Raw genomic sequence first — 15189 nt, 5'->3', positions numbered from 1 at the left:
AACAGCGGGTGTATAGCTAGCCTATTATATGGCTCGGCTTTAAGCTGGCTCTTTGATGATATGGCACAGGCTTACAGCCGGCTGTCGACGCTGTTATTATCCTTGCTCTTATGCCGCGACAATGCGTATGTTGACTGGCACAAAAAAGAATCCGTTTTGGCTGGTCTTTCGGGGCACCCTGTCACCACTGGTGCCCTTCGTGAAAAGCCAGCGTTCCCAGTTATTTGCTTGCTGCCTAGAGCATGATAGGCTAGTGGCTTACACACACTGCCCGTTATGTGGAGAGTTTGTCATGATAGGCTAGTGGCTTACACACACTGCGCGTTACACGGAGACAGTGTGTTTCCCCTGTTATTTGCTCAGGGAAGACGCCTGCATTGCCTCCATCATCTAGCTAGAGTTTTCACATGATCAACTTAGTTAGTCCCAGTTTATTCTGAGAGTGGGTGCTGCTTTCAGAATATGGCATAGAGGCCAGCATGTGGGGCGCTCACATTGGGCTCAAATCATTGACCCCATTTATGTAGTTCAGTTTGACAGTTCACCAATTTTTTACAATGATGACGAGTTACTCTGTTTACTTGAAAGCCAGATGCTGTGAGTGCAACTTAATACTGCCTTTTATGTCAATGCTGGCACTGATCAATGTTTTTAAATTATGGGATTGATTGCAATTATGAGTTCAACATTTTGTAAAAAAAGTGTTTTATCCACATTTTTATCCAGCAGAGCACATGCATATAAAATGTAGCATTGGTATCAAGTTAGTTTTGTGATAGTCTATTTCTGTATGTGGGTACTGTCCCATCTATTAGTTATGCGCATCCTTAAATTTTGCTTTTATCCATGTTTGATAATTATATTTTGACGACTATCGCCAAGTATTTGACTACATTTATCCTTAAATGCATCTTCAGAGTTGTCATACTGCATAAAGTGTTACTTCCATAACTTCCCTTTTATTGGTTGCAGCGCCGTCAAATGTCAGATAGCTCACTGGAGACAAGGCCACAAAGATGAATGCCATCCAGTAAGTGCTGATGCTAGAGAAGACACCACAATAGAAGCTTCTTCCACGAAGAAAATTGGACGCACTAGCTCAGATGAAGAAAGTGTGGTGACTGGAGCCGAGCAAGCAGCTGACAGCAAGGAGATGCCCCATGAGAAGGCGTCCAATACGTCAGAGGCTTCTGAACAAGATAACAAAGAGTTCACATTTCCTCAGGTTACAGGACATGCTGAATCTGCTGACTGTTCGAGTTCTCCAACTTTTGGTAAACCGTGCAAAGTCGAGGGCGCTTCCATTAGTGAAAATGGCTCTCACACTCAGATTCCGGCGGCGTGTGATCCATCTGAAAAGGCTGAGATCAGAGTTGTGGTGCCAGATAATCTGCCAACGACGAAGAGTTTGGTCAGGCAACAAACTGCTCCAACAGTTGTGAGGCATAACCCATGGGAATCGGTAAGTAAAACTGGATGACGCATTTAATTACTAACATATACTTTTGTATGCTGAACCTAATGGTTATCTAAATGTGTCAGGCACTTTTTCCGTATGAGCGTTTCGTCAAGCTCTACAACTTTGACAAGGTGGAATTGCGTCCTTTTGGTCTTTGTAACCTTGGGAACAGGTAAACAATTAACTAAACTGTATAACATCTGTTTTGGAACTAAGAGTGCTGAACATTTATGTGTCCTATAAGTTATCATTTTGAGATTGTTATAACCTGTTGCTTTCAAAATTGTTTCCTTTAACGAGACAAGACTCCAGTAGCAGTATCTGGGGATTCATAAATCAAACTCATGCCTAAAACTTATTGAAAATTAAACATATTAGGGCACTTTGATTTATAGCGTAAACAATTTATTGAATCTGAGTTTAGCGCTTCAATGTTGTTGTTTTTTCCTAACCTTCTTTTGTTTCTGTTTACAGTTGCTATGCAAATGTCGTGCTTCAGTGTTTGGCCTTTACTCGGCCACTTACAGCATACTTTCTCGAGGGGCTTCATTCAAAACACTGTAAGTTAATGCTAAACTCTTTCTTATGTTATTCAGCGCGTTCCCTTGAGTTACAGTATATTACTACTGTATTTTCTAGGTTCCCAAAAGGAATGGTGCTTCTTGTGCGAGTTTCAAAAACTAATTGTGGAGGGTAAGCGAGGACAGTCTCAATTATCACCTACCGGCATACTCTCACATTTGTCTGACATCGGAAGCAGCTTTGGTCCGGGCAAAGAGGAAGACGCTCATGAGTTTCTCAGGTGAGATTTTTGATTCCTCATTCTCTTGGGTTAAAATTCTATACCTCTACCTGGCCAAAAATATTGTGTATACATAAAATGGTAAACTTTGAAGCTGAAATGATAGATGGCGGAATCCAAAAAATTCATGTATATAGTGATGGCTGGATCAAGTTATGAGCAATAATGGGCTTATTTTCTGTTTGGATAATGTTGATAACAGTACGCCTACTATTTCTCTCAAAAAATTTGTCGTGCACTCATGCTAAATCAGATGCGCGCGCGCGCGCGCGTGTGTGTGTAAACCATTTTCTACATAACTAGATGTATTGTTATTTTTGAATAATTGAAAAACAGTACTGTAATTTCCGTCGTAATAACAGGGTAAACCATTTTCTGATATTTGGACTAGTGCTGATGTTGGTATTATTAGTGCTATGCTAGTTGATGTTTGTAGAGGTGGTTATTCAGTATTAGCATTAGCATTTAACCTATTACAAGCCATATATTCTCACCATAAGACTTTTCAATTGCACTGCACCTAATGATAAGTTTAACAGGTACGCAATTGACACTATGCAATCTGCTAGCATGAAGGAAGCCAACGCAAATGGTGCCCATAAGTTAGCTAAAGAAACGACACTGATTCAGCTAATGTTCGGAGGCTATCTACGATCTAAGGTTTTCTACTTTTCTTCACAAATAGTACTCAACCTTTCCAATTCTATATTTTCTGAGTGCCAGTGTTGCATATCTAGTGTAACAACATCTTGCATTTTTTAAAGAGTTCAATATTCTTTCCTAGATAAAATGCACAAAGTGTGGGGTCAGTTCAGAACATTGCGAACGTATGCTGGATCTTACTGTGGAAATAGATGGGGATATCAGTACTCTTGAAGAAGCACTTCATCGATTTACATCTACAGAAGTCTTAGATGGCGATAATAGATACCATTGTATCAGGTTGGTACAGATCACTTCATGATGTGACTTTCTATATTTATTACATTCTTCGCATTTATCACTTCGCATCCCCAATGAAACTTTAGATTAATTGACAGTTATATAGTCGCAAGTTAGCAAATGTTAACAACACAAAGCTGTGATCACTTGATCGGTTTATAGTAGAGTTGAGGTTGACAATAAATGAGTGCATTTTCCTCCGGCCTAATCTTCTAGATGGTACCTGACGGGCTGACCATGTTTTTTCTTCGAACACTATTGCGTCTTAACTTATTTTATGTCATCAGATGCAACTCATATGAACGTGGCAAAAAGAAGTTGACAATATCAGAAGCACCAAATATCCTGACTATTGCACTGAAAAGATATCAGGTATGATTAAAAATCTTAGGTTGTTTTCACCACAAAATCTTCATGGACCCAACGATTTGTCACATCAAATTATGCTAGGTTGCTATATTTTTTGTGTTGGCGTTGGATCTTGTTTACCAAGTTTTCTTTGCTCTGTTTATGTTAATTAGAACCCTTTTTTCTTTTGACAGTCTGGTATGTTTGGCAAGATTAACAAGGCCATCAGGTTCCCGGAATACTTGAATTTGTCTAGCTACATGAGTACAACAGATGATTGTTCCCCTGTGTACAGGCTCTATGCGGTGGTTGTCCATCGTGATGTTATGAATTCATCCATTTCTGGTCATTATATATGTTATGTCAAGGACTCACAGGGGAAATGGTACGAAATGGATGATAGCCAGGTACTGTAACCTCATCTGCTTAGTGCACCCTTTTGCATATTGAAAGGTCAGCTGATTCATGTGTTGCTTATATCTGGATTTCGTTTTGAATAGTATAAAAGAGTACTCCTTCCGTCCCATAATATAAGAGTGTTTTTGACACTAGTGTCAATAACACCCTTATATTATGGGACAGAGGGAGTAGTTCTCTTGTTGGAAACAGTGAGTAGATGATGATTTGCTTTCGTTTAAACAAAAAAATGTCTTGCCCAGCGACATATATTCATACCATAAGAATTATTATCCATGTACCCATGTCAATCAATCTTGGTTCTGCTAAACAGTCTTGAGCGTTGTGTACAGGTGAAACATGTTTCTCTGAAAAATGTCCGGTCGGAGTGTGCGTATATGCTGCTTTATGCAAGGTAAGTAGACCACTGTTATATCATGTATCGCTTTGTGATATGTATTTTTCTATCCTAAATTATGTCACATTAAACACATCAGGTGTTCACCACGGGCTCCAAGGTCTTTAAGGAAATTGATTATTGCTCAAGGCCTATCACACACAAGAAAAGCTAGGCAGACACCAGGTCCAGCATCAACTTGTTTGGAAGGCCGGAGTCATTCTAGCAGGCACCAAGGTACGCAATCGCAGTCATGCAGGGATCATGTAATGAATGGCCACACCTACAAGCTGGTTACATCTGATGGCTCATCAAATCCAGTATTAGAGCCCACAAGTACAAGCGAGGGTTCTTCGCTGTTCAGCAGTTCTGATGTAGGGTCAAGCGGCAATTTAAGCAGCGATAACACTGACAGCGCAAAGAACCCAGGAAGCTCGGATCAAATGCACCCAGTCAGCACAGTGGTGATGCCTGAGGAGCATTCGCGGCAGATGTCCAGCTTGAACCCTAGCTCTTCAACCCAGTATGCTGATCAAGGTGAGGTTGACAGGCTGCACCAGCTCAAGCATCAGACAAGCAAAGGGGCTTGGGATGAGGGTTGTGAGGCCCCATCCTTCTTCTATGTTGACCAAGGTAAATACCCGGGTAGTAGTAGTAGTAATGACAGTAGCAGCAGAAGTAGGCGTAGTATTAGCAGTAGCAGTAGTTGTAATTTAACAGGGCAGCGTAACCGTCGGATGGTAGGGGAGGTTGATCATGGCCCTGGAGAGGGCCAGGGGCATTTTAAGTAGCAGGCCGAATGGGCCAACCATTTTTGTTGGCACAGAGGGCTTGTGCTGTAGATAAAGATCGAGCATTTATCCTGTATGAACATGCCATTGCAATCAATAGAAGGGCAGTTCATACAAGCAGCCGGGCCGCGCCGCCGGTAGCTCTGCCAACGTGTCCTGCCGCTCCGCAGCGTTCTACCTCCTCTCTGTCGTCTCCGCCCCCCGTGCTGCCGGCTTATCTGACCCCGCTGCTGTAGAACATCTTGCATTGTAGATGGTCCTATCGTGTAAGATCGCGCGAATCACCTCTAATTTTGTTTCAATTCCCTTTGTCTCATAATGTAAAAGTGTTTTTGACACATAATATAAAAGTGTCAATATGTGTCAAAAACACTTTTATATTATGGGACGGAAGGAGTAACTAAAAGTGGGAAAACAGTGTTATTGAACTTGCTCGGGATTTCACCGAAATTAATGATCTGACTCTGTATTGGGAGAAAGAAGACAAATGGAGAAAATGTGTTGCACTAGTCTTTTCTCTCTCACCCTCTACAGAGTTAGGTCTAAAAAGTTGGTGAAGTACTGAACATGTTGAGCAGTACTGTTTTCCCTCAAAAGTTTTTCCTGAAAAGTATATGACGCCAATTTGTGTGACCTCACACCGTGAAAGTAGAAGCTAAAGCTCGATTAATATTCCCCCAACGAGGACAGTTTCTCCTCTTGCATCACGAATCTAGTAGCTCGGCCTCAGTCAGTCTCCAGAGTAGGAATGCCAGCCCAGCCCATCTTCTGTAGTATGTGTTCGGTACAAGCTTTGCCGGCCTGTTCAGCCCGTGCTGAAGCAGGCCAGAGCCTTGTGAACGAGGCTCGTTCTTTCATTCTGTTTATGACACGTCTATTCACTAGTAGGTTGCCCTAAGAAAGTCTCTAGTAGTAGGTTAGGAATTTGCTTGGTCTTAGCATTGGATTTTCAACAAATTATTATGTCATATTCCTGCTTTTTATGTGTGATACACAAACATATTTTTTTCTGATCATATAGGGTCATATGGTCATGATATAGTGACTTGGTGAAAAATCCTGTAAAATTGTTAACATTGGAGTACATGCCAACTGCTACTAGAGCGTATTGTTAGCTGTTTTGTTTTCTCTCCTACTAGAAGGTGAAAGGTGGTATCAAACTTTAACAAGTTTATGCATGAACAACAAATGAGTTAGTTGTACGGTACTGCTATCAGAGACGGAGAGAGTGTGGCAAAAAAAAGAGACGGAGAGAGTAGTTTATTATGGGTTAAACTTGCATCAGCACGCATGGCTATGTGTGTATGGGCGTAAAAACCCTACAGGACGGAGTGGTTGCCTGTTTACCTCATTTTACACTTACATATAATTCTTGTGTTGCAATTTTGGGTTAACAAAGCACAATGAAAGTGTAAGTGAGCTGATATGCATGTGTGTCTGCGTCATCATGGACTTGTCAATTAGCTTTTTTAGGTCACTAACTGTTGAAGATGGTACCAAAACATTAAGTCTTGCATAGTCGCATGTGCTTGTGGCCTTGTAAGCGCCCACATTGTTGTGTGCTGCCTCTAAAGTTGCATCTAAGATTATGGAGACGGATAATATACACCGTAGATGTTTGTCTACAACCAAAATCGCTTGGCATCTTCTCCGGTCTAAGAGGGGCCCTCTAACAATTTTCTTTGACAAAAGTAACTCGGTGGCCTTATGCGTGCGTCTACACATAGAAACTAACAGTAAGGTTCACTGATAAAAGAGATTATTTTATATTATGTTGGAGTTCACATTTGAGGCTAGTCGAACTACACACTATAGCCTTTTTGCCCTAAGCTTAGGGGTAGCAAGATGGTCCATGCTAAGAGCATCCATATTGTAATAATTTTTCAGCCTCTAAGGCTATCTCTAAACTCTTATAGGTTGCCTCCATACATTCAAATTTCATCATCGCCGCCTCTAAGCTTTCCGTCGCCATTAGCCTTAGGGCACCCATAATGTTTAGAGGCATCATTGTTGTCATATGAGGGTTTAACTGGTGCAACCGCCAACAAATCAATATGTATCTTTAAGTTTGGTAGGAGCTTATCATTAGAGAGTGTTTCCAAGTTTGTTAGGACCCTACCCTCAGGACTCAAGTATTGTATACTTGCTTTATAGTGCCCACCTCCTAGTCAGATAAGGCAGAAAGAATCAATTACTCTCCCCCTCGACACTTCTTCCCTTGCCTCATTCGTGTGACAACCCCTCTATGGTTGGAGTCGCATCACAAGGTCCAAGATTCCGCAAACGACTAGCAGAAACTTGTCGTCGAATAGATTGCCAGAAAGATGCCAAAGTGGACAACCTCTCTGGGACCATGCACGACATCGATCAACAGACATGAAGATACAACTTGGCAACCCTTAGACTGGAGAAGGGGAACATCCTTCGAGTGGTTGTACCATTGGCAAAGATGACATTAGCCATCCACCGCCTGACTGCTATTCTCCAACAACACGCAAAAGGCATACCACTATGTCACTTCAAGATGGAATTCCCACCTACGATGGCGAGGTCGACCGGTTGTCCTAGCTAACATGCCGCCCTCTCTTCTTCGTCGCACAACATACATCGGAAGCTAAGAAGGTGGGCATTGCCTCCTTCCATCTGGTGAGCGATGTGGTATGGCTAGTACAAGGATGACTATGGCCCTCCGTTATGGCATTCGTCGATCGAGTTGGTTAACACCCAATTTTGTCCACCATCCAGCATCAACGCTCTCAATGAGCTCGTCTCCCTCAAGTGCATGAGCATGGTGGCAGACTTAAACATGCAATTCGATGCCCTACTTGGTTGTGCCCCATGGCTACGAGCCGACCAACAGGTGATGATTTACACCACTAATATCCAAGAGACTCTCACACTTGATGTGCAGGTGTGGTGTCTGACTTCTCTCATGGAGGTGATAAGTTGGGCATGCATTTATGAACGTCATGCAAATTGGGCACTACAAGCTTCAAACCCAGCCAAGAGAGCATCTAATGCTTCGCTTCAAGGCCATGACATCCTCCCTGCTCCAAATTTCCTACCACCTGGAGGAGTGGTGGTCGCTTGAGCTAGGCGCCAACACTGTACACTGTCTCAGGTGGAGATGGTAGCATGTCAAGCCCAAGGCTTGTATTTCAATTATGAAGACCGCTTTTCTCTTGGTCACCATTGCAAAAGTTGTATACCATGAAGGTTGATCCGTTCCTCGATGGAAACAATGCAACCGCCAATGGCTGATGTCCAGAAGCCGTATCAATCTTCTTGATCCGTGGTCGAGATGGCTCAAGGAGGGGAGAAATGTCACGTGGTGTCTTAGCTGGTGCTACCAGCAATAGATCATATTAGGAAATCAATATGCATTTTTAGTTTGGTAGAATCTTATTTATAGAGATTGTTTCCAAGTTTGCTAGTCCTTTCCAACTTTGTTTGGATCCTATCCTTAGGCCTCAAATCTTTTGTACAAGCTTTATAATGCCTACCTCCTAGTCAGATCAAACAATTAATAAATAATCAATTGGCACCCCCTCTCGATACATCTTCCGTTCCTCTCTCGAGTGACAACCCCTCCTTGGGTGGAGTCACACCACAAGGTCCAAGGGTTCGGCGTAATACCCACTAGGTGAGAATTGACTCTATGCTAGCCCCACTTATTGCCTCTAAGATTTGTGAAAACACACACGGCCTCTTAGATGAACCCTACCAAATGGTAAAACAATGTACATCTCCAACCTTCTCGGGTAACTTAATCTAGACTTGACGGTTGGGGTCGCTTCCTCAGAGGCTGCCTCCAAGCTAAGTGGTGATGCTAATGTTCTTGAATTAGGGGTTGGAGCATGCCATTTATGGAGGCTGCCACTGAGAAGAGGGGGAGTGTTTAGAATCAACAAGAACCACACACCACAGATGCTCTTAGAGGATGCCTCCAACAACTAAAGAAATGAAATTGTTCCACCATGGAAACAAGAGGAAGATAGAAGAAAGGCCAGGACAAGAACGGTTACGGAGTAAATGTGGCACACCTTCCTTTTTTAAAAAAATTAGTAGGGTCCACCTTAGAGGCTGTCGGAGTTGCACACACTACGGATTTTTTCCGTTTAGTTAGACGTGAAACGTGCGGCTCACCTTTAGAAGTGGGCCTGCCTCTCTATGTTGTTGATGACATAATGCACTTTTCTTTAATTAGTATCATAATAATTCAAAGCATACCATGAGTCACACTTGCACATAGTAACATTGTCCTCACCCATTACAGCAGTTTTGGGTTAACCTTTTTACACGATTGAAGGAAAATAATGTATGTGAGTTGCCACATATGTGGGTGTGAACCCTTGTTGGCCTCTTTGAGCCACTGGGAGTTAGAGTGTAGGTTAAGTTGATAGAAATTAGTTAACAAGTGCGAATGATCAAATATAGATGCTAAGCCCAAAGCCTTATATGTATGCACTAAGTGGTCTTTACCCCCTCTAGATTTCACCCAAATTTTTTTCTTCTCGATATAATTTAATGAGATGTTTACTCATAACATATGTAAATATGTATACTTACAATAAAGCTAAGAATAAAACTTTATTTCATTAATAGACAATGTCATTGTCATTCACATCGATTTTTAGTGGAACAAGGTTTCATAAATGATTTCACTTCTTTGTATAAACTTCGCAGGTGCATGCACATCTATGATTTGCTTTGATTTTTTAGACCTCTTTAAAATAACAACAGTTTTTCAAAGTTCATTGCATATACGGGTTCCACTTTTAGGGTTAGTGATTTTTCTTTGCCCTTTTTTTCATTATTATGCGCACTTACAGCGGCGTGGCTTAATTTAGATATACTGGAGTACATATATCAGATCCCTCTCCACATTAACCATTTTTTGCTACATATATCTATCCATTAGCACTGCCTGCTAATTAAGTGGTATTGTCTTATGGTGGTTTAATTATCATAAGTAAAACTGTTATATTGTATGTATGAAGTATGCTTCTGTTGGTTTATTTGTCATAAGTAAAACTTTTTAATTGTATGCATGAAGTATGAAGTATGCTTGTGTTGGTTTAATTGTCATAAGTAAAACTGTTTAATAGTATGTATGAAGTGTGCTTCTGTTGGTTTAACTGTCATAAGTAAAACTGTTTAATTGTATGCATGAAGTATGAAGTATGCTTCTGTTGGTTTACTGGTCATAAGTAAAACTGTTTAACTGTATGTATGAAGTATGCTTCTGTTGGTTTAATTGTCATAAGTAAAATGGTTTATTTGTCTGGATGAAGTATGCTTCTATTGTTCTAGTTGTCCTAAGTAAAATTGTTTAATTCTTTGTGTGAAGTATGCTTCGATCTATTATACATCCCAGAAATCAGAAATTAAGTGTAGAGTATGCTCCAAGCTAATATATTGCAAAGAGTAGCTTTGTTTTCCAGTAGGGCAGGGAATAGTTTGTTGGTTTGTGTTATATGTCTTGAGTACATTTGTAAATTATAGTGTTCATAGAGAATTCTTCCTTGGATAAATTGGTAAGTTAATGTAGTTTTGAGAAGTACAGGACTGGCAGATTTCTGCAAAGAGTAGTAGTTTTGTTTCTAAAAAAAAAGCAAAGAGTAAAAAGGTTTTTTTCCAAGAAAAGGGAACAGTGTGGATGGTTTGTGCTATATGTTGCAAGCAGTATATATAATGTAGTGTTTACAGAAAAATCTTTTCCAGGATAAATTTATAAGTTAATGTAGATAGTTTGGACAAGTACTGGAGCAGTAGATCTCAATATATGTTGAGACACATCAATACTACCTGTTGGCTATTGTTTTGGCTGTCAAGTTGCTTTTGTCTATAGACAACACTTTTTTACCAGTCAGAGAAATTTCCACCCATTTCAAATATGTATATAGAAGAAAAATGGGCCAGCCCATTATTGGTTGTCATGTGCGAATCTCTGACTATTTGTAGCCCGGTGCGGAAAACAGAAATTTCCCAGTTGCAAATCTTTTCCAGGATAAATTTATAAGTTAATGTAGATAGTTTGGACAAGTACTGGAGCAGTAGATCTCAATATATGTTGAGACACATCAATACTACCTATTGGCTATTGTTTTGGCTGTCAAGTTGCTTTTGTCTATAGATAGCACTTTTTTACCAGTCAGAGAAATTTCCACCCATTGCAAATATGTATAAATGTCTTGCTCAGGAACCCCACTCTAAGATTTCATGTTGCTGCACCCCTCTACTCAGTTGAATGATTAGCCGTATTATTATTTGTGTGCAGGTGGCCTGTATGGATATCAGGACCCAGGATACAGTGCGCATCCCATTTAGCCCAGAAGACAGGAGTATAGATCTAACGTCTTGGGGTGGGAAGGTCACCGACGAACCATCAAGAGCTTCAAACAGGAGTTTTGTGAACTTCATTCAAGGGCATCTCCATTTCGAAAGATCAAGCTTCTTCCATAACAGGACATCTCCATTTCTGATTGGTACTCCTCCACCAAGTTTTTCGCTAGGTGGAGTAACCTAGAACTATACATATACAATTTTTGTTGTTGTTATGACTTGTGAGAGAAACCTAACAATGGTCTGGGGGTGTAAACCTGGCACCTAGCTGCACCTGGTTTAATGTTAAGAAGAACTTGTCAACAATGCGCCATGCAAGACCAGCCTGTTGAGGTCAAGACTGGAGAGCCCGCTGCCGCTGCCGCTGCGCATGCAGCAGCAGCAGCGCACTTAAAGTTGTATGCTTTGCATGCATAAATATGGCACGGTCGCCTGTTCTGTGAGGCCTAGTGCTAGCTACGGCTGGCGGGCTCGGGTAGGCCTGCATGGATTGGCATGCATGGGCGCCGACGAGATAGGCAGGCAGCTGGTGGGGGCACGGACCGGTGGTGCCTGGTGATATCTTATTTTAGTTCATCTCGATCTCGGAGCTTGTGTGTGGGGTGTGGTGGGGATACCGAAGAATCTGATCGTACTCGTCGGTCGCCGGTGGGCGCTGGGGCTGGGGGCTCTGCATCCATGATTCAGGTCCAGCGCCGGCGCCTGATATGGTCAGAGGCTGGCCGGGGATCGTTTTTCTTTCGTTGTTTTTTATCTGGAAAAACTGGTGAGGATGGTTGCTGTTGCTGCATTTGGCCGGTGATGATGGCTCGTCTGGCCGCCGGTCGATCGCTCACGGCCCTGGGAGGCCATGGCCGGCCGGCTGGGTCGCCATGATTTCTCGCCTTGCTCTTTGCTCCCTGGGGGCCACTTGGGTAGTACACTAGTATCATGCATGTTGGTGTCGCGTACATGATCCTGCACGCGGGGGGTCAGCAATATTATGAGGTGTACCCCCCGATCTTGCATGTGTTGAGAAGAGATGGCCCGTGAAAGCTGAGCTTAAGCTCGATCAATGCATGGAGAAGGAAGTCTCCTCGAATCAGGTGGCCAGCACAACACCATAGCTGATACACTACTTGATAGGATAGGTAAGTCAATCCAGCTTCTGCTATAGGAGTATATAAGTTTGTGTGGGTTCGATCTGAAGCATGGACGGTGACCAACAAGTTTGATTGATCAGCGAGTGAGGCCATTATGAAAGAATGTTGCATCGACACTATACTAGACAGGAGTACCCAACACTAACAGTAACTAAACTGTAGGCGGCGTTAACAGAGGGGCGATCGTACGCCGGCCGACCCCTCCAGTCCCGAATCGAACCCTGCCGACAGACACTACCAGCAGAATAGATCACTGTGCCGGCACATACAATGAACAAGAGAACGGAGTTATTTTGGCGCTAGCTGCAGCCGGTGGTGCACAAGTCAAGCAGTATCTATCTACTCGTGGTCCTGTGATTAATGGACATCGTGTATACTTGTAGTACGCACATGCCAAACAGTCAAAGTGCAGGACTGGGCCGTCTGCAAGTACACTTCTGGTGATTAATTACGCTAGAGCTAGATAAGAACTATACTGTAGGACTTGATGTCAAGTTGCGTTCTCAATCAAGAGGGAAAAAAAGGTTGCGTGCATGATCCCACGCACGAAGACGACCCAAGGAAGCAGGTGACCGCAGCACACAAAAAGCACTCGAGGATGCCACGCCGGTCACTTTCCGGGGCACCTGGACTGGACGAGCCACGCACGCATGCATCTGAGGACGCATCGCATGCATGGGGCAAATTTGATAATTTTGGCCTGTGAACACAGTCAATTCATAAAATGAACTGTCCTAAAATTATTTCACATGACCGACCTTTTTAAGTGGCGCCCGACACGCAGGCGTCATAACCTACGGTGCAGCGTCTAGCTCTGGGGTGTTGCATTTCTGTCCAGCGTGGCAGCCCCTGGACCCGCACCCAGCAGTGCAGCGCCTCAGAGCTAGGCGCCACACATGTAATGTGCAGTGCCTAGCCCTTACGCATTGCACTGTCTGTTACTAGTTGGCTGACCCCCCCTCCCCAACTTCCCCCACACACACCGCAACCCCCCAAAGCATCCCACCCGAGATTTGCCCCCTCCCCCCCCTCTCAAATCCTTTCCCAAATCTTCCAAATTTAAAGATTTTGTCCCTGGATTTCGAAGTCAAACCCTCCCTCAAGGTAATCTTCTCCAATCCCCTTGTTTTGATCCAAGTAATGTTAACAAATTGCTCATTTCTTGCTAGTTTGGGGAAACCCTAGTTTTGTATGGATCTAGAGATTTGCATGGAGATGTGAGATGTTTGTTTGCCAATTTCCTATGATTACGCTTGTTAGTATGTTAGGGTTATTCTTATGGGTGTTCTTATGTTGGTGATAGGGTTAGGGTTGTTGTTTCATATATATGTTAGGGTTTGTATTCCGTGTTAATCATTGGATTAGTACTCATGGAAGAAATGTTACGTTGTGTGTTTGTTCATCATGGGGACAAAGACGCCTTCTTGAAAGGCAATATTGAACCGGGCCCGGATGAGCTTGACATGGTGTTTGATAATAGTCCTAATTATGCGGAGCTTTTGGAACAAGTGAGGAAAGATTTGAATTGGATGGACCCTAGTGGTATCGTTGAGTTGGAGAGAAGGCATAATGTTGGTTTTGGAATGCACATCCATTGAAAGACAATGCATCTCAACTCAGAGCAACGTTGGGTTGCATACAAGGAGACGGTGGCCGAATCACTAGACAAGGCTCTTGAGTTATTTGCAACAAAGAAGGTTGATTCAAGTTTGCATTTGGACTTGAACCGGAACCCCTCCCCTTTGATTGCTAGTAGTCCCCCACCCTTGAACCGAGATGAAATTATTGAACCTCTTTTGACCCAAGAAGTGAGGCCAACATTGAGCCCGTTTCCAAACAACCAAAATGAATCTTTGCAAGAGGAGAATGATGAGTATGCGGACGATGACAATGAAGTTGATCTCCATGACAACAATGTGGGTGATCTCGACAAATATCATTTGCAAGAGACAATAGACCATTCCATCCCTTATTCCCGTGGCTATGCATCGGATTCAGATGACGAAGGTCCCGATGAACAAGTTGATGAGGAGGGGTTCACAGTGAAGGAGGCCAAAGCTTTCGAGAAGGTATTCGGTCGGGATCATCGGACTACATTGTTCAAGGATGTTAGTATCGCGGATGAAGCCGTGGTAGATGGTGGCCAAGGTATATCTCTTGGGTTTAGGCCAAGATCTCACCGTGATTTGGATGACGACAAGAATGGGATTGCTAAAGGGTCTAAGTTTGAAACCTTCTTGGAATTAAAGATGTGGCTCGATAACTACTCGGTTACGCATTATCGTCCACACAAGGTGGTGAACTCGGACGTCAATGTGCACTACACGGTTGCATGTGCATGTGAAGATGAAAATGTCCGTGGATTATGCGTGCAAGACCATGGAAAGGAGGTCCCACTTGGCACGTAGTGAGTTGTGTGCCAACTCACACGTGCCGAGGAAAAAGGGTGGATGGCAAGGTTGTGTCCCAAGACCACAGACAACTCACGTCCAAATTCATCGCTTACCGGCTCTCCAACTCAATATCCACACTTCCAACAATGAGCATCCAACATGTCATTGACCTTG

At 42.8% G+C, this 15189-nt stretch overlaps 1 protein-coding gene across 1 annotated transcript; it reads left to right on the top strand.

The window, feature by feature from the left end:
* Positions 1-1035: 1035 nt before the first annotated feature.
* Positions 1036-11723, top strand: LOC119297457 (ubiquitin carboxyl-terminal hydrolase 17-like). Its single transcript, XM_037575243.1, has 11 exons — positions 1036-1462; positions 1543-1631; positions 1934-2019; positions 2099-2261; positions 2801-2921; positions 3046-3203; positions 3491-3575; positions 3746-3958; positions 4301-4362; positions 4445-4977; positions 11416-11723. Exons 1-11 carry the CDS (start codon positions 1154-1156, stop codon positions 11463-11465), a joined length of 1869 nt encoding a protein of 622 aa, XP_037431140.1. The 5' UTR covers positions 1036-1153; the 3' UTR covers positions 11466-11723.
* Positions 11724-15189: the final 3466 nt, after the last annotated feature.

Source organism: Triticum dicoccoides, chromosome 5A, assembly GCF_002162155.2.
Source record: "Triticum dicoccoides isolate Atlit2015 ecotype Zavitan chromosome 5A, WEW_v2.0, whole genome shotgun sequence".
NCBI classification, from domain to species: domain Eukaryota; kingdom Viridiplantae; phylum Streptophyta; class Magnoliopsida; order Poales; family Poaceae; genus Triticum; species Triticum dicoccoides.
Note: the sequence above shows the minus strand (reverse complement) of the source record. Positions and strands in the feature narration are given on the sequence as shown.